This window comes from Sus scrofa, chromosome 4 (genome assembly GCF_000003025.6).
Source record: "Sus scrofa isolate TJ Tabasco breed Duroc chromosome 4, Sscrofa11.1, whole genome shotgun sequence".
Classification (NCBI taxonomy): domain Eukaryota; kingdom Metazoa; phylum Chordata; class Mammalia; order Artiodactyla; family Suidae; genus Sus; species Sus scrofa.
The window spans coordinates 99053340-99072988 of NC_010446.5; the positions used below are offsets into that span (position 1 = coordinate 99053340).

Genomic DNA, 19649 nt, shown 5'->3' on the forward strand with positions numbered 1-19649 from the left:
TAATGAGGGGACAGAAAAGTTGACTATAATATTTGCTTTTAAATAGGCCTAAGGAGCACAATTTAGATAATAAACATTTTGAACATGCAAGCCAGTTGTCACAATGTTAGGAATATGAATTAAAATTTTGGATTTATTTGGTCAGATTATAGCAGGGACTGGTCCCATTTTGTGTTTGTCATAAAGAGGTATTAACGAAATGGCTCTTCTTACTTGAAACTGTCCACATTCTTCAAATCTTTATTCATTCAACAAATATGGGAGGTTTGCTGTGTGTCAGGCAAAGGTTATGTTCTCACAGTCATAGGTCTTTATAACCCACACAGCACTGATAAGAGTTCCGCCTTATGTAATAGTTTGATGCATTTTACTAAAGTGTTAAGATCCTTGATGCCTGGGATTTTGTCAATCATTTTTGTGTTCCCAATATCAATGAGCACAGTGCCTTGCACATAGTAGGGACTCAATTAGTATTTGAGAATTGAACTATGCTGCAAGGCTGTTAAAAGGCATTACCAAAAAAAGCACTACATAACTTGTTTTGATTGGGCTAAGAGTCTAAGGCAGAAATGTCAATAGGGTATCCTCGTTAGGCAAGTAAATAAATATTGAGTGTTTATAGGGAAAGGTATGTTCAGTTCATGAGTGGATGAAGCGTGCATAACTGGGTGGAGACGGGTCTGGAAGAAGCGTTGTTCATTTCCCTCTGGTCAGTCCAGAGTGATTGCGTAGAGTAACTAGAATTTCAGTCTTCTCTTTCTAAAGTATTCTCATCCCTCTCACCTTCCTAGAACTACCCCTCCTCTCTCTGCTTCCCAAAGGGCTGTGTCCAAACGACTCCACCTCAAAGTCTCGAGGGTATACCCTGTACCTCTCCAGCTCTGGTTCAAGAACTCTGCAGACCAGGGGCTTTGGGAACACGCGCCAGGAAAACACGGGGTCACGCTCCGGGCAAGCGCCAAACTGGCCTAGGCCGAGGGAGCGGCGCTAAGGGCGGGGCTCCCAAGGGGCGGGGCCGGGCGGGGCGAGGCGGGGCGCAGGAGGCCCGGGGCCGCTTGGGTGTCACCACCAACCCGCTCCGGCCGGAAACCGGCGTTTGTTTCCGGCCGGACGGCCGAAAACCAACGATCCTGAACCAGCCGCCGGAGTCAGAGTGGCGACCGAGTGTGGAGCAGGCAAAAAGCCACTGGGGGAGGCCAGTCCGGATCAGTCCCGTCTGGCTCCAGCTCCTGATCCTGTGCGGAGCAACAACCGCGGTCGCATTCTCCGCCGCCGCCTCCGACTCCATCGTCGTCGGGGGAGGGGCCGGCCGGACCCCGGGGTCACTGCCGTGGAATGAGGAGAGGCAGCCGGGCCCCGCGCTCCGCCCCGGCCTAGGGCCTTGCCCCGGGAGTCGCGAGGGTAACGGAGCCCCCCTCCCTGTCACCCTCCCCCGTCTGCCCCCGCCCCTCCCGCCTCTTCAGACTCCCAAACTCTGACCCTCTGATCGCCACGGTCCCTCTTCTCCTTTCTGATTATATTTCACCCAGAGCCTTCTCCTCTCGGCACCCCCTCCTCGCCCTTACTGTGCCTTGCTTCGTCCCAACCTTTCCCTCGTTACTCCTCCCTTTCACCTGCGTCCCGCGATCCAGCCCTCCTTCCCCATTCTTGGCCTCCCTTCCTCAACTGCTGGGCAGTTCGGACGGTCCTCCCTTATCAGCTAGACTTTCGGAGAGGGATGGTGGACTTTTAAGGTGGTTAGGAGTGCAGGCTACTACTCTCATAGTAGGATAAAGTTCATTTTAAAGTCTCAATATAAAAGTAGAATGAAAACAAGCTTGTTCTCCCTTAAGGATAGCCAAACTGAGGTGCGTCCAGTAATGGAGGAAGGGAGCGAAAAAGAAGTGTGTGTGTGTGTGTGTGTGTGTGTGTGTGTGAGTGTGAGAGGGAGGGAGGGAGAATGACTGATTCTACGGTAGGCTTATGAACTTTAGAAAAAAGAAAAGTTGCTGTGAGCCCGATGGAAACTTTAGAAGCTGATGATGAGTAAGCCGGGGGCTGCGTGATCTCACTCCTCTTCTCATAATTACTAGGTTAACGGTGTGGCTCTGGTCGGGATGGAATGGGATTTGTTTACTGGGCCGGCGTATTTTTAGCTTGTCGGCTCACAAGGAACAGCGCTCTGAGTCTCTCTCTTTCCCTCTTTCTTTCCCTCTCTCTTTTTTTCTAACCCCCTCTTTCCGTCTATGCCTTGGTAGTCTGTCTCTAGAACTTCGGTTGCTTCTCTGGGCAGAGTACAGATATAAAAATTAAGTTAAAAGAAACTGGTGAAATTTTATGTTGAGATTCTCCCGAGCTCTTCAGGGAGTTTTCATGAATGCAAAAACAAAAATTAGCAGGACTTTTCGTTTTAGTACATATATGCATAAAATACTTTTTAGAAAATATAGAAGCTGGTAATTGTTCAGTCTTTGGCTTCTCATACTTTGTATTTAGATCTTGGAGGACGCTGGCGCCCTTTGTCTTTCAACCTATTTCTAAAGTGAGAAAGGACAAAGTAGAGAGAAGAGGTAGTGGTAAGGCTAGTCCAAAAAGGTAGCTAATCTAAAAACCAGAAAATTTCCTTCCCAGTAAATGGGATTGTATTCCTGATGGGATGGAGAAGACAACAGGACGTACGCTGGGTGGTTAGGGAGAATGAGACTAGTAATTAAACATTTGCTTTGCATAATTTACAAATGAATACATTATAGGCAAACAATTATACTCTTTGTCCTCATTGTTCTTTGAGCCTTTCTTTTCAAGTTTAGTAATCAACCTGCTGTGCTAGTCTGTTGATATTTTGAAAGCTGAACAGTACTGTAAAATAAATGAAATGGTGTTGCTCATCTGGAAGCCGAATGCCAGTCTGTTCTAATTTCCACTAGCTACCCAGCATGCTTTGGAGCACCTCCCTGAGTTAGTGGCCAGTTACTATGTACTTAGAGATTACAAATGAATACAAATATTAGCTCATACTAGGAATAATTGAGAAGATAAATATGCTGAAAAGATATTCCAAAACTGAAATAGACTATTTTTTGATTTTTTTTTTCCATTTGGATTATCAGCACCTTTCTACCGATAATCATCCGTTAACATGAATAATTTAGAACTGAACAGATACACACTTTGGACATTACGTATTCAAGCAGGAAGGAAAGATGGAAGGAAGATAGTTTCCAAACTCCTACTATTTTTGTTGTTGTTGATGCTTGCTTTGACTTATCCCTTTCATTTAATGCCAAAGACTCCCTTGTGGGGAAAAAAAAAAGTAAACCTTTGCCAAAGAAAGGACTGTCTACTGACTTGTATAAGGCAGGCTGACCAGTAATGAATGTTAAATGTTAGTTGGACTTTGGTGTAGTTATGTTGCCAGCAGCTTGGAAATTCTCCTGAAGCTTTATTTCCTTAATCTTTTTCTTTTGGGATCCCAGAGTCTGTTGACTGTCGATAATTATTTTAATTTGTGAGTTGGTTGGTGCCAATATTAGTGATGATATCTAGCAAATTCTGTTTATATTTGTATTTAGCAACTTTCCCTAGTTGAACTACGTATGTTATTCCAGGGGTTGGGGGTGGGTATGGGAATTGAAGGAGTGAATAAAATCTAAGAATAAGTGTAGGGCAGCCCAATAACCCACCACTAGTTCCAGTTCTCAGAAAGCTTAGTTTGGGATTTTGAGATTCAACATATGTAACCAAGTGAATTATGATGGAAGAACTCTGTATTAAAAATAAGTTTTCTGGTTATTATGGGGACACTAAGTGCCACTTGTTAAAGTTTTAGAGCTGAATGTCTCAAGCATGCTAAGTATGCTGACAGAGGACATTATAAGGGAGCACCCCTTCTCCTTACCCCAGACGTTGATCCCATCAAGGGAAAAATCGTGAAACAATGCTTTGAAGTGTGACTTCAGCAGTATCTTTCCTATGCATACTTAGGAGTTGTGGAATGGCAGACTGTGGAATCTTCTTAACAGCCCCTGATAAAGCAGATAATTAAAATCTATATAACTGGAATGTAGATGCAGGACAATTTTATTATGAATGCCTGAATTGGGGTTTTTTAAATATGATAAATCATCTATTAATATTAATAAATCCTTACCAAATAATGATTGAACACTCCTCTGGATAAGGCAGTCTCCAAGCTCTGGTAACAGGCTTTGGGGAGATATAAATGATCTAAAAACAGGTGTTCTTGCCCTTGGGACAAAGGTGGTGTTGGGGAAGGCAGTATGTAACTGGGAAGGCAGGCTATTATTATAAGCTTTAACATTTAGGGAAAAACATAAACAAAACCAAGTTTAACCTGCTACAGATGAAGTATAAAGACTAGAAACCTTGAAGTAACAAAGTAAGAATGAGGTAAATTAGGTAAAATTTCTGAGTCAGTCAGATATGAAATGGATTTAGGAGGCTATGGATTAGATTCATTATGAGACATGGGCTATGGAGTTAGATGGACCTTAGTTCAAGTTGTGGTTCTGTTTTTTACTAAAGTGACCTTGGACAATTTACTTCTCCATCTTTATCTATATAATATGTGTGAACATTCAAGTAAATGAAATAGTTATTCTGTGTTAGGAGTAAAAGGAAATAAAAGATCTTCTGGGAATATAGAATGTACAGTGTGAAATGATGGTATGAATGACTAAGTTGTGTTTGTGGGGAGAATAAATGGGAATGACTGGAGAGAATGTGGGTTGATCAAGTCATGGGTAGAGCAGGCAAAAGGGTGGAGGGAAATCAGACGCCAGACTCTGTTGGGTGTTGATGAACGGGTCAATAGAGTCATTGTAGGTCCTTAAACAAAGAATAGATTTAATAAGAAGTATTGAGCCCTCTGGTCCAGGAACTCAGGGACAAGGAGTCATGCAGGCACCAGTACATTGTGACTGTCCTGTTTTTCTTCTAGGCCATCCTGGCCTAAAGGGATCAGCCAGGAGACATATGATTCCCTGTAGAAGTTTTTGTATTCACACACCTTACTGACTATGCTGAGCTCTGCTTGTGCCTGTCTCACATTGTACCAACCTGTGGGGATGTCACAAGACTATGGCAGGATTCTCTTTAAGAGCTTTTGGTAAGGACAGTGTCATGTTTCAAGTGCACTTAACTTTCAGTTATCTCTGCTATTGTAGGGAGCACTAGTTTAGGTGATTCAGGACTTAAGAAATTTCTTGGTTTGAAAATGCATTATTTTTATTTTTTTTTGTCTTTTTGCATTTTCTAGGGCTGCACCTGTGGCATATGGAGGCTCCCAGGCTAGGGGTTGAATCAGAGCTGTAGCTGCTGGCCTACATCACAGCCACAGCAGTGTCCAACCCAAGCTGCGTCTGTGACCTACACCACAGCTCATGGCAACGCCAGATCCTTAACCTGCTGAGCAAGGCCAGGGATCGAACCCACAACCTCATGGTTCCTAGTTGGATTCGTTAACCACTGAGCCACGATAGGAACTCCAAAAATGCATTATTTTTAAAACCAGACTGGTTTTAGTGTTTAGGGGGTCATACTGATGACTTTCCATTTCTAAGCCTGAATTACCTGATAGTGAGGAAAATACACTGTTGGTAAAGAACGGTCAGTCTTGAATTAAAGATTTTACCTTAGAAATCCATAAGATGAACACTCCATATGCGAGGTAATTAAGACTGGGCTGTGCTGAGTGTGTTAATGAAGACCAATTTCTTTTCAAAATCTGTGTGTTCCAGTGTGGCCTTTCAGGCTTTCTGCCCTATTCCTAAGAGCAGTTGGTAGAAGATGCCTATGTTGCAGCTTGAATAAGTCTTTACTCACAGTATCTGGAAGAATCCTAGTGCGTGATACTGCGTTGTTGAAGATTAAGCTGGCGTTTTCAAAGGACTTGGGTTTTGTCAAGCCTCTTCAGATGTTATCTCCTTTGAAAATCGATTAGATTTTTCCTCCTGAAGTAAACTTGTTTGAAAATATGGCCAATTTAAGGGGAAAAAAAATTAAAAAGGAATGGGGAGAAGAGTCCATATTTCAGAAGTAAACAAACAAAAAACACACAGCTGTTCTCCCAGCCTTATTCTTTCAGTTGACTTGCTTTCCTTCATCCTTGTCTACCCCCTACCTTCTCATAATCATTACCAAACTATGTGCTTGTGATGTCATGGGCACAGGATCATTATTTACCACCTAAGTCAGGAGACTGTGGTATTCCTGAGCTAAAATTTGAGGTGGAAAAAATTAGGAATCTAGTATACAGTTTAGTTCTGGATTATTTTAGACTTTTTTTTTTTTTTTTTTTTTTTTTTTTTAGGATTGTATCTCATACCTTATACTATAAGAAACAGTTTGGGATAGGAGAGTCTACTAAACTTCTTTCTAGTGACCTGCCATGATTTTAGTTGTATGCTAGATAGTGTGGAGGATTAGGAAAAATGAGTTTTGTGCCCTGGAAGAATTTACAGTCCAGTTGGGAGTAAGGGGGTGCAGGAAGGAATGAATATCTGTTGAGCCTCTTTTATGCCAGAGAAAAATTTTAAATGCAAAAGTATATCAGTTGCAGAGTGTAGACCTCATACCATAGTTATTTTGGGAGGAGAGTACCCAGGTAGTTATGAATGATGTCACAGAGGAATTGTAACTTACTCCAGATCTTTAGAAAAAAAAAAAATTGTATTAGGTACAAGAAATGAAGATGGGAGTTCCCGTCGTGGCGCAGTGGTTAACGAATCCAACTAGGAACCATGAGGTTGCGGGTTCGGTCCCTGCCCTTGCTCAGTGGGTTAACGATCCGGCGTTGCTGTGAGCTGTGGTGTAGGTTGCAGACGCGGCTCGGATCCTGCGTTGCTGTGGCTCTGGCATAGGCTGGTGGCTACAGCTCCGATTCGACCCCTAGCCTGGGAACCTCCATATGCCGCGGGAGCGGCCCAAGACATAGCAAAAAGACAAAAAAAAAAAAAAAAAGATGAAGCAAATAACAACAACAACAACAAAATCATTTTATTTTGGAGCTGAGAGGGATCCAGCAAGACTGTGGAAACAACAGTGTACTAGGACTGTTCTCGGGGCAGTGAGGAGACTGACCTGAGAAGCAGTGAATAGATAAAACAAAGGTGGTTAGGTTGGTTAGGAGCTGTGTTTATAGGGAGGGTCTTAAAAGCCAGGCTTATAAGTTTAGATTTTAAATGATGGAAAATAGTGAACCACCGAGAAATTTTTATTAGGATTGTAATATGATGATAGTAGGAAATAGGTTGGCTTGGAGGGAAGGGAGATTGGCACCTGGGGTGTGTGAGGTGATGAGGCATGAGCTAGAGTTGTAGAGGGTGGGATAAGTAGAGGAAAGAGTGAAAAAGAGATTGTGAAGGAAAAATTGAGATCACTGAGGACTGGATGTGGAAGATGAAGGAAAGTGATCAATCAGACGTAACTATGGCATTTTAAGCCTAAATTCCTGGGACACTGAGTGAGATAAAGAAGTTAGGGAGGGGAGTTCTCCTGTGGTGTAGTCAGTTAGGATCTGGCGTTGTCACTACAATGGCTTGGGTTACTGCTCTGGCATGGGTCCAATCCCTGGCCTGGGAACTTTTGTATACCATGCGTGTGCCCCCTCCCCCCAAAAAAAAGAGAGAGAGAGAAGAAAAAGAAGTTAGGGAGGTTTCCTCATTTCCTAGGGAAATATGATGAATTCAGTTTGAGTTGTTTTGGATTTAAAATGGCAGTGGAATATCCAGGTGAAAGCTGATCCAGTTATTAGAGGTGAGCCTCCAGCTGGTGGAGAGGTAGGGGTTAATGATGCTTGAAAGTGTGGTTTTGCACTTCATCAGCATGGATGTGGTAGCTGTAGCCAAGAGAATGAATAAGCTCTCTGAAGGCTAGAGTTTAGGGAAAGAGCAGAAGGCCAGAGCTAGTGGTACTGATAAACACTAACTGTTCTCCCCTCTTAAGGCCATCTTGAGTTCTTCCTTCTCCTTTTCTGTTTTTCATTCCTCTACTCCCTGCTCCATCAAATAGCCATTGAGTGTCTCTTGCCTTCTAAGCACCATCCTAGGCACTGAGGAAGCAGAGGAGTCAGAAAGGGTCTCAGCCTATAAGGGGCTTATGGGTCTATTGGGAGGGGGCAGTTGTGTGGGCAGATAGATGAAGTGTGATAGATGTTGTGATAGGGGTATGTAGCGGGCAAAGTGGGGGCCTAAAGCTCAGTTCTGACTTGGGCATGAATTCAGAGATTGGAAAGTGCCTCCCAGAGGAGATGACATTTTTTGCTGAGTCTTGAAAGATGAGTTAAGGATATACCCTACAGATGTGAAGGAGAAGTACACTCCAGGCTGAGAAAAGAGCATGAACAAAGGCTTAAAGGAACAAAACAGCCAGACTTTTTCAGGTAACTTTTAAGTAGTTATTATGGCTGGAGGAGAGGGTTGGAGGCAGGGATGAAGCTGGAGAAGTAGGTAAGGCCAACCATGGACAGCTTTATCTTGGGTTGCACTGAGTGATGAGCCATTTAAGGGTTTCTGAGCATTGGGTGATAAAGTAAGTTTCGTGTTTTAGAAAGATTATTTTGTCAATGGTGTATAGAGGGTGGATTGGAGAGGGACAAAGCAGAAGACTTTTAAAATAACTTTATTATGCTTAGCGATGACCCCTTTGCTGTTGTTGAGTGATCATGTTTGTAGAATCATGGAATCAGAGAACTTGAAAGACTGTTACGCTTTGTTAGTCTCCCTCATTGATTTCCGAGTGGAATACGTGAGATTTACTCAGGATCACAGAAGTAAAGCTTGCTCTAGATTTCAGTCTTCAGTGGCTGTAATGTCATAGGTGATTAATAAATGTTAACTTACCTCTCGAATTCCCTCACAGGTCCTATTGCAGTGTTTGTTTCATTCTGCCGCACTGTATCATGCTCGAAGATGGGGACTTCTGTCATTACATTCCATTGTCTTTTTTACTAGTCCAGAGTGAGTAGTGGTATTTTCTCAGGTCTGATTTGAGGAAGATCTGCCCTGAGAGTACCATGGGGAATAGAGACTTTGACCTGGGGCAGTGGATGCCCTGGACTGGAATGAATAGGATGTTAGGATTCTTCAGCAATAATGATTCAGCTCTAGAAGAATGTCAAGGTACTTGTTGTATTGTGTGTGCAGATGTGTGTATTGCTTCTGCTAAGTTCCCTTCAAGTTGTTTGCTTTTAATCTTAGTTTTAAATTGTACCAGTGAAACTTTGGTCAAAGAAATAGGCTAGGATAAATTGGGCACCTGCAAAAAGTGTATCTAAAAAAGCAAGATTTGTTATTATACTTGGATTCTAAATCTTTATCCCCCGTGTTTTTTAAAAAAAATTTCTTTGGTTGATTTACAGTGTCATGTTAATTTCCGCTGTACAGTAAAGTGATTCAGTTATACATATGTATATTTCTCATATTCTTTTCCATTAAGATTTATCACAGGGTATTGAACATAGTTCCCTGTTATACAGTAGGACCTTGTTGTTTATCCATCCTATGTCTGCTAACCCCAAACTCCCATCTCCCCCATGTTTTTAATTTCATTGGATTTTTGTGGAAGTAAATTGTTTGGGTTTAAAGTGTGAAGTAAGAGTTTGGAATTTGTGTCCTAAGTCTTTTTTGCTGGAGAAGAGGTCCTTAGATTCCCCTGGGGAAGTTGGGACAGGAGGGGTGGATAGAAGATGTAGAAGGGTGGATACCTTCTGTTGATAAGCCTTCATCAAAACTGAACTGAACTGTGATTTCTTTACTCCTTTCTCTGGGCTGTATCAACATCTTCTCCAGCAAAGGGCCTTGGATTGGAAACTGTCCACTTTAGCAGAGCTGCCAATTCTTAATTCTTTCTCAAGTGGGCAAGGGTACATTTTGTTTTTGTTTGTTGTGAGTGTTTGGGGGAAGGGTGGGGCGAGAAGAGGCACAGACAAGCTATCACAGTGAGTCTTTATCTGAATTCCTATGTAGCTAGAAGTTTCCTTGGCATTGTTTTGGGGGAGATGACTTGGTTGCACTGGCGTGTGTTATGTGGGAAGGTGGTTCTCAATCCCCTCAGGTATCTGATTTGGGGTGACAATAAAAACTTCTTTCTTGTCCATATTTGTCAGCCCCTACCCCACTCTGTTCTAAGTGGATTTGTGCACACTGTGTGAGGGATATGAGGGATCCTCTTCAATCTAAGACTGAGCTAATCAAGTTTTCCCTTAAAGTGTAGGGGAACCTAAACTCCTGATTATTTTTGTGTGAATGACTCCCCTATTTTTCCAGTCAGCTGGCCCTTTCTTAATTTAAAAATTTTAAATAATAAGATATTTTAAATACTGAGAAAAGTTCAGGGGAAAAACTCTTAACACAGTTTTGGGACCACAACACAGATTTAATGGATATTAACATTTTGTCACTTTTTTAAAAGATATATCTCTTTAAGATATAAACTGTTAGGTTATTAGATATAGCCAAAGTCTTACTCTGCATCTTTATCCCCTTCCTCATTCTTGGGAAATGACTACTGGCTTGAATTGGTATGTATCATTCCATTTCATGTTTTATACTTTTTAAAAAGTATGTAATATATACACAAAAAGGTATAATTTTGTTTTGAAATCATAAGTAGAGTCATACTGCCTGTGTTTTTTTGCAACATTTTCTCAACATTGTTTTTCAGATTTGTCTCCTGTAGATCTAGTTCATTTTAATCACCTAATCTTTAAGTCTGTTTCCTCTGCTTTCCTCCCTTATTGCCTTGTGAAATAATCCTACCCATCAAAGTCCCAGTTTAAACCCTCTCTTCCACAAAATCTTTACTGATTTTTTTTTTCTCTAACAGGGTATGATCTTTCCCACTTCCGAATCCACCTATCATTTTATTGGTACTGGTCTGGTGGTGGTTGTATATTCTTGTATTTTAGTTTATTTATGCCTTTGGCATGCCTTTTCTGCTATACCGTGAGCTCCTTGAAAGCAGATAAGTGGATTCTTTTATCTTTGTATTCTTCATGGGCATGCCACAGTAACTTAAAGATAGTAAGCATTTAGTAACTACTAATGACTAAATGGTTAATTAATGAATAAGAAAATAAAGACAGTTCTTTGAGTTGGTGAATTGTTAGTTTAATTGTAAGCAATATAGTGGCCCTTATGAATAATAAAGCTTATAAAGGAACAAACATTCAGCACTGAAAATTATATAAAAATGCACATAAATGCTGAGAGCAGTCAGGATGAACTTCCTGTAGGAGATGAGAGCAAACATTCCCTGACAAATGCAATGGAAATTGATCGGTGATATCATCCCAATGAGGAAACTCCTGGGAATTGATCCTGATGGCATTTGAGGCAGTGTGCTCCAGTGGCCAGACTCATTTCACTAGCTATCAAATTCTGCTATTGTCATCAAGGTCTTGACACCGCCACTGGAGATTTATATTGGGTTGAGAAAAAGCAGCCTGTCTGTTTACTTAATAAGTGCTGATGAGAACCAGGAATTCTTTGGCCTCTAAAAAAAAAAAACCTAATTAATGTACACATTTGTTCACATATAGGTACATATTGACAGCATCTTCCTTTTTATTGATGAGACCAAATTGTATCTCAGCAGAATATTTCAAGCTTTTAATTCTGCAGTGTGTAGTACCAATATAACATTGTTTGGGACACTCAGAAGCTCTTCCCTCCCCCACCAGGAAGAAATTAAACATTAAGTTGAACTATAATGAAACTGCAGTTTTATAGGTAAAATAAGTTAGATATCAGCAATGGTTATTGCTTAAACCTATGTTTATGTTAAACAGTTATTATGTTTAATGTTATTATGTTCAATGGTTCTTGCTTAAACTTATGTTTAATGGTTATTGCTTAAACTTAAACCGTGGTTAAACTTAATATGTCAGATTTTGATTTCTTACTGGGGTTCTGAGGAACATTATCATGGACCTTTTTGAAGTGGAGTATCCCAAATTTATTTATAATTCTAAAATGCATTTCTGAACTTTAATTTGCAGTCAGTTTTCTTTTGTGACTATCTTTTAGCTCAAATTTTTGATAACATGTTCCTATTTCTCAGCACACATTGATATATTTGGTAAGGTAATGGGGGAAATGTGGGGGGGTTGTAGGCCAGAGTACTGGGAAATAAGCCTGAGATGAAAACTTTTGCTGTCAGTAGCTACATATAATTGATCAAAGTTGGCTTTAATGAGCTTATAGTTCCTTTGAATAAATGACTCCTGCACTATCTTTTCCTGCCAGCCTCATGTCTCTTCTCTAGTCTTGATAAAGGAGGTCTGATGATAGGAAAAACCATGAAAGAGAAAATTCCTTGTGGCCCTTGATTTTATTTGGAGACCTAACAGCAAAGAGGGTAAGAGCCCTAGGTCCTGGCACCAGATTCTTACCTTGTGGCTCCCCAAAGAGTTCTTAGGGTAAGAGGGAAGAGGAATGCAGAAGTCAGGGGAAAGAGCAAAGAAACAGAATAGCTAGCAGGAGTTAGCAGATGTTACAGAGTAGGATTAAGGAGCAGGAGTGGAAAAAAAAAGGATAGGTATAAAAATTTAAAGAGTCTGTTTCCTCTCATCGTTCAAAACCTGGCTTAAAGTTCTTTATAAACCTTGTACCTTAACTAGATCAAAGTTGTATCCAGGCCACATACCTACCTGGAGGACATTATATATAGATGCCAGCTTTGAAAGTGTTAGCTTTGTGTTCTAAAATCAAACTCTTTGAAACGTCAGAGTCATTTTAAATGAGTTCTACTGTGCTTTTAGAATCACTAATAACTGACTTCAAAGGAAAAGAAAAGAATTCTGAGGCTTTAGAATAAGTAAGTCTTGATATTTACATGAAGATAGTCCCATGTTGTGGAACGGAGGCAAGACAATGAGAAAATATAATGTTACTAACAAAAATATTTTAGACAACAAGTGCTTAATCTGTTTTACAAACTTTCCTGCTCTTATAATAAGTTCCCTTGTTAGTATTTGCTTTTGTCTTTGAACTGGGAGCCTACCTGGCTGAGTGTTTAGACTCTGTTTTCTGAAATTTTCCATCAGTAATAAGGACAAGATTATATGATATGAAGAACACTGGTCCCTGTTTACCGACCAGGGATAGAGACGTCCCATACTCTTCAGAATTCTGAAAATAGAATTTGAAAGTTAGACTTAAGATTTTGCTGCATGCATCCTAACTTCTTTGGTTGCCTAAAATAAATGCCTAGCTATTTGGCACAAGGTGGCCTCTCATTTTAACATTAAGTTCCTTTTCTCTCACATCATCTTTGTAAATTTTTTTAATATGCTAGTTCATTATGGAAATTAAGATCAAAAAAATTCATCTACAGAAATTTCCCTTGATGTTTGCTGCTTGGCTGAGACTATAAATTCCTTTCTACTGAACACCTGCTGTGTATTGGAATTTGGACAAGATGCTCTAAGGAGATGCCAAGAAAGTGTTACCCAGTGAATAAACTAAACAAATAGTAGGAGAATGGACCCCTTGGGAATTTATATTCTGGGTTAAAATAGGACATGGTTTTATATATATATATATATATATATATACACACACACACACACACACACACATATTTAGAAAAAAAGAAATACAAGAAACAATACAGGGTAGGTAGTATTGTGTATACTGTCACATAGCATTTTAGAATGGAAAGGGAATTTACATATTGTCATTTTTGGGGTGAGGAAAATGAGTCCCAGAATATTTAAATGACTTGTTCACAGCAGTGGTTACCATTGGCAACAGCATTTTATTGGATATCTGCCCTCTGAAAAGTTAGGCCTCAGGTATAGAGAGTTAACATTATCAAGAACATAATAATTAGTTATGAAGACTGAATGTTTGCATAAAAAGATAAATACTAATACAAAGTCATGGGTATTAAGTGTCAAGTGAGGGGTACAGTTATATGGAGTTATACAGAAATTTAGAGGGTGTACATAGGGAAAGTTTTTTACCCTTTGAATAATCTAGGCCTTAGAAAAGAGAGAAGATTTGATACGTATAGAGGGGAAACGTTCAAGGCATGAGATCAGTGAGCTGAGCCCATCTTGTTTGAGGAGGCAGCACATGTAGATTCTCTCATAGTGTTTCACCTAGGAGAGCAATGAGATTAGTAAAGTTGGAGAGTTAGATAAATTGAAGAGGGCCTTAAATCTCAGGCAGAGGAGTTTGGTTTATCCTCCAGTAAAAAATCCCTGAACAGGGGAATTGTGTATATAAATTAGTATTTTAGGAAAATTGATTTGGCTGTGTGATGTGACATGGAGGCAGAGAGAGCAGTTAGGGGACCATTATAATAGTCTCAGAAAAATCTCTACAAGGATGCTGGTAATGGAGAAAGGGGAGAAATTCAAGTGATTTGAAGAAAATTAAACAGAATTTGGTAACTGCTTTTTTGGGAAAGGGATAGATAAGAACAATGCACATGTTTTCAATCTGGGTTATAGCATTAGGGAGCTGGGTTCGATTGGTTTCCGATTCATGTACTCCAAAGGGATGCCCTGGTGGAAATGAGCACTGAGTCTAATCCGACATTCAGGTAATACTGAATACAGAGAGTTTTAATGCCTTATTTACCTCCCTTGTAGGTAGTGGAACTTGGTGTCGAGCCCATTCTTTTGAGTGTTGTTCGGTGCTCCTTCTTCTATATCATACTGCTTAAGAGGAGGTGGGTCTAGTGGTTAAAAACACAGAGCAAATGCCTGGAAGTGAAATGGGAAGTTGATGACCACATTATGATGAGGTTTAACCACAAGCTGTTTCAGTTCTGCATAGGTTTTTCTTATATTTAGGCACTAAATGTGTATACTTCTATCAGGCTCATAGTATAACAGTGACTTGGGTTTCTTAGAACTGTCGTCTTCTGAGTTTCAGTTCTTTATAGTCGAGGAAGAAGATTCCTGCAGATTTTTGGACTTAATTGCATATACTCTCTGACCCCAATTTTGAAGATAAAATAGTCCTTCTCCCTGCATGTAGATAGGTTGCTTTGGCGACACACTGTAGGTGAAGCAGCCTCAAAGGCCCCATTAGTGTTTTTGGAGTAAAGGGAGGAGGGGAATTTTGGACACAAATCTTTCCAGCCTGTTTACCCTGTCAGCAATTAAGAACAGTTTATTTATATAGATCTTATTACCTAAGAAGGGCAGTAAATATTGTGAATCAATGGAGTATTTTTGCTAATGGTATGTTTTTTAGAGAATTGTCTAGCTTTCTAAAAATTGTTTATATTTGGTTTTTAAATATGTAGTCAGGTATATTTAAGATGTGACTCATACCCCCTTTTTTCCTTTTACCAGGCTTTTATCTATCTGGTAACAGATACCTGCAGACTCAAAGTAGCATTTTATGGATCAACCAGCACTTATTATATATCTACTATATGGGTCTGGCACTGTTTAAATAATTTCATAAGCCAAAATAAAATATTCTTAGATTTTATACTAGGTCTCTAGTAGTAAACACATTCCAATGCTTGGCTTCTACAATTTTTATCTAATCTTAATCCTTGCCGTGACTCTTCTGACCTGGCTAGAGAATAAAGGGAAGAAAACCTTACTATTTAATAGTGAGACTCTACCTTGAATTGTACTAAGTGCTTTATATAGCACTGCATTTAATGATAACAGTTCCCAAGTTAGATTCTCTTATACCTGCTTGCAGATAATTTATCCAAAATACTTATCACTATGTTATTAAACTATTAATTTGTCAGAATATTTAGGTATGTTTAAGATGCTGAGGGATATCATAATAAATATCAGATGAGGTCCCTGCTAAGGCATAGAGAAGTTAAACAACTTGCCCAAGGTCACATAGCAAGAAAGTGACAGAGCTACGATTTAGATGGAGATCTGATGGATTCCAAAGGAATGTCTCCAACCATTATTATACTGTGTTGCTATTCATATATATGTTCTCATGTAATTAAGTAAATCAAGTTATATAAATAAGTGGGTTCCCTTAGTATTGCTTTTCTTTTCTTTTTTTCTTTCTAGGGCCGCATCTGCGGCATATGGAGGTTCCCAGGCTAGGGGTCTAATCGGAGCTGTAGCCGCCAGCCTACGCCAGAGCCACAGCAACGCCAAATCCGAGCCACGTCTGCAACCTACACCACAGCTCACGGCAACGCCAGATCCTTAACCCACTGAGCAAGGCTAGGGATCGAACCTGAAACCTCATGGTTCCTAGTCAGATTCGCTAACCACTGAGCCATGACAGGAACTCCTCTTTTTAAAAATGTTGGGGTTTTTTTTTTTTTTTTTTTTTGGCTTTTTGAGAGCCGCACCTGTGGCATATGGAGGTTCCCAGGCTAGGGGTCTAATCGGAGCTGTAGCCGCCAGCCTACACCAGAGCCACAGCAATGCCAGATCTGAGCCACATCTGCGACCTACACCACAGCTCACGGCAACTCCAGATCCTTAACCCACTGAGCAAGGCCAGGGATTGAACCCACAACCTCATGATTCCTAGTCATTGGTTTCCACTGAGCCACTATGGGAACTCCTTAAAAAGGTTCTTGATGAATTCAAGAAAAAAATCTGCCTTAGTGCTGGCAGGCACATTTGCAGTAGTGCTTTTCCTCTTTTCCTCTCTCCCCTTCCCATTCCCTCTGATCCCATTCATATCTGTGTATCAACTGGACAGTGTGACCTGCTTTGGCATTTGGAGGTGTTTGTGCTTTGAGGACTGGGAGAGTTTTGTTTGTTTCCTTGACTTCCTTGCCCACTTGCAAGTTCTTTCATGTAGCACAATGATGAGTAATGTGTTGTTAACATTGTAATGTGGTCATGCCAGTTGGAACAATTTTTGTCTTTTTCCCCTGGTTCTTTCTGATGAGTTATATGACTCTTGGGTCATACTTGCTTTCCACAGTTCATTCAAATAGAGAATACTTTCTATATTTGGAGGACTAAATATTCTCGAGGTTGGGAAGACTATTCAAATTCAGTATCTCCTGCGCAGCTGAAATTCAGTTTTGTTAGCATTCTAGGTTTATTTTTTAGCAAGCGTGATTCAAGAGAGTACTTATTTTAGGTTATGGCCATTATCACAATGTGCCCTATCTGGAATGAGTGGTGTTCTGGAGTTACAAGCTTAAAAACAGACACAAGGATTTTTTTTTTCATGAGCATTATTTAGTAGAAAGCATTAAAAGATGCTTAAGTCTGTGAGAGTGAGGAGCTGAATTCCAGTAGGAATTAAATTCTAGGGATTAATCAGATGGGATCAAGGTTATAAGTGTTAGAACTCTTTCGTATTAGGGATCCAGTCAGTTTAGTATTTGGATTCCAGGAGGATCTGGGCATGGCCCATGAGGTTATGTGAATGTGGCTAGCCTGGTACTCAATTGGTGCACGTAAATGTTAGTTAAATCTTAAAAAGATTCCTCCAAAAAAAAAAAAAAAAAAAAAAAGGGAGTTCCTGTTGTGGCGCAGTGGTTAACGAATCCGACTGGGAACCATGAGGTTGCGGGTTCGGTCCCTGCCCTTGCTCAGTGGGTTAATGATCCGGCGTTGCCGTGAGCTGTGGTGTAGGTTGCAGACGTGGCTCGGATCCCGCGTTGCTGTGGCTCTGGCGTAGGCCGGTGGCTACGGCTCCGATTCGCCCCCTGGCCTGGGAACCTCCATATGCCTCGGGAGCGGCCCAAGAAATAGCAGCAAAGACAAAAACACCAAAAAAAAAAAAAAAAAAAAAAAAAAAAGATTCCTGAAGGCTGAGTGGTGTCAGTTTGTTTTTTCTACGGCAGCTTCCTCATCATTAGCATTCCTTCTTTACAAGAATATTTGTTGAGCCTTTAACTATGGGTAAAGCATTTGGAAGCGGGATTGGGGTAACAGAAATTTATAATATCAGATTCTTGCTGAGACTATGGTTTTAGCATTTATAAATTGAATCAATTAAGCCTAGAATTTAAGGAGAAATGTGTCATGTTGTTTTGCTAGAGTCATTCCTATGCTTTTGTGATAGAAATAACTTCTTGACCCTTTGGTAGAATTAAACATGCTTGCTTTTCATTTCCAGTTAAACTTGGTTTGACTTTTGATTTTTGAGATAGTTGCTTATGGTATTTCCTTTTATCGTCTCTCCATTTTTTTTCAGTAAATAGTATATTTAATAATATATCTTATATAACATATAAGATGATATATTTGGAAGTGTTTCGTGAACTGCAAAGCTAGCAGTTGTTATCACCATTACCACCACTATCAATAATACTGTTAAAAATATTAATCGGATAGGTTGCATTCTTACAATGGTTAGTTTCCTGGATTAATTTCAAGGAGAAAAACCCAGAGGATAGTGGGATATTTGTCAGATGACTTGTGTACCGATTGATACCTTTTGTACTTTTTGTGAAAGGGAGAAGGAAAAGCAGAGACACGTCACCCTGAAATCCTGGTCTGGTGCTATGTCACTGTGAAGGGTTGCCTGTGCTACTTTGATGTACTCTGTAGTGGCAAGAAAGTTTAACAAGATTTGTCATCTGTTTGACCTTAGAGGCTTGTAGTACCTTTTACTGGAAGCGTCGGTCTGCATAGGAAACAACTCATTCCAATTTGTTGGTAAGATCAAGCACATTCCTGTATTGTGGATCTTATAATAAATAACAAAAATTGGTCCAGGATAGTATCTGTCTGGCCTCCCGAAGTAAGAAGATTGAGAAAACAATGCCTTTAAACAAAATATTTGGTTAAGTGTCATCATCAAAAGCCTTTAAATTCAGCTTCTGATGATTGGTGTTCTTGGGGAAGAATGTGTGGCTTTAATAATCTAAAAGAGCAAGTTGTTTAGTAAATTTTTTTTTTTTTTTTTGCTATTTCTTGGGCCGCTCTTGCGGCATATGGAGGTTCCCAGGCTAGGGGTCCAATCGGAGCTGTAGCCACCGGCCTACGCCAGAGCCACAGCAACGCAGAATCCGAGCCGTGTCTGTGACCTACACCACAGCTCACGGCAACGCCAGATCGTCAACCCACTGAGCAAGGGCAGGGACTGAACCCGCAACCTCATGGTTCCTAGTCGGATTCCTTAACCACTGCGCCATGATGGGAACTCCCCTGTTTAGTAAATTTTGAAAAGACTTCTTACTTTAAAAAATTCCCGGAGTTCCCGTCTTGGCGCAGTGGCTAACGAATCCGACTAGGAACCACGAGATTTCGTGTTTGGTCCCTGGCCTTGCTCAGTGTGTTAAGGATCCGGCGTTGCCATGAGCTGTGGTGTAGGTTGCAAACGCGGCTTGGATCCCATGTTGCTGTGGCTCTGGCGTAGGCTGGTGGCTACAGCTCCGATTAGACCCCTAGCCTGGGAACCTCCATCTGCCGCAGGAGCAGCCTAAGAAATGGGAAAAAGACCAAAAAAAAAAAAAAAAAAAAAAAATTCCCTTGCCATCTTTTTGTGTCTCTAGTGACTGGCACTCAGTAAATTGTTGTTGAATAAAGGAAGTTCGTTAATACCCATCTTGGAGTTTTCTCTGGAATCAACCCAATAGATGAACTTAGAGAAAGCAGGAATGATGCCTTATTAGTTGACTCATGATGTTTCTCCTTCACTTAGGAGACTGTCTGGCACTGAATGGGTCCTTATTTAATAAGTACTTTTTGAATGATTAAGTCAGAAAGTTAAGGTTTTCGTTAGAGG

General features: G+C 40.5%; 1 protein-coding gene across 3 annotated transcripts in view; it reads left to right on the forward strand.

Moving 5' to 3' along the window:
• OTUD7B (OTU deubiquitinase 7B) overlaps positions 1087–19649 on the forward strand; it is a 57224-nt gene continuing 38661 nt past the window's right edge. Inside the window, exon 1 of one of the 3 annotated variants that reach the window (XM_001925669.7) lies at positions 1087–1401. Coding sequence is in view for 1 of the 3 variants with exons in the window: in XM_021089923.1 (XP_020945582.1) it covers positions 2019–2025 (7 nt within the window). In the remaining 2 variants the exon portion in view is untranslated. Of the gene's footprint in view, positions 1402–1461; positions 2026–19649 lie in introns of those variants that run through there. The other 2 variants (XM_021089924.1, XM_021089923.1) reach the window with 2 other exon arrangements.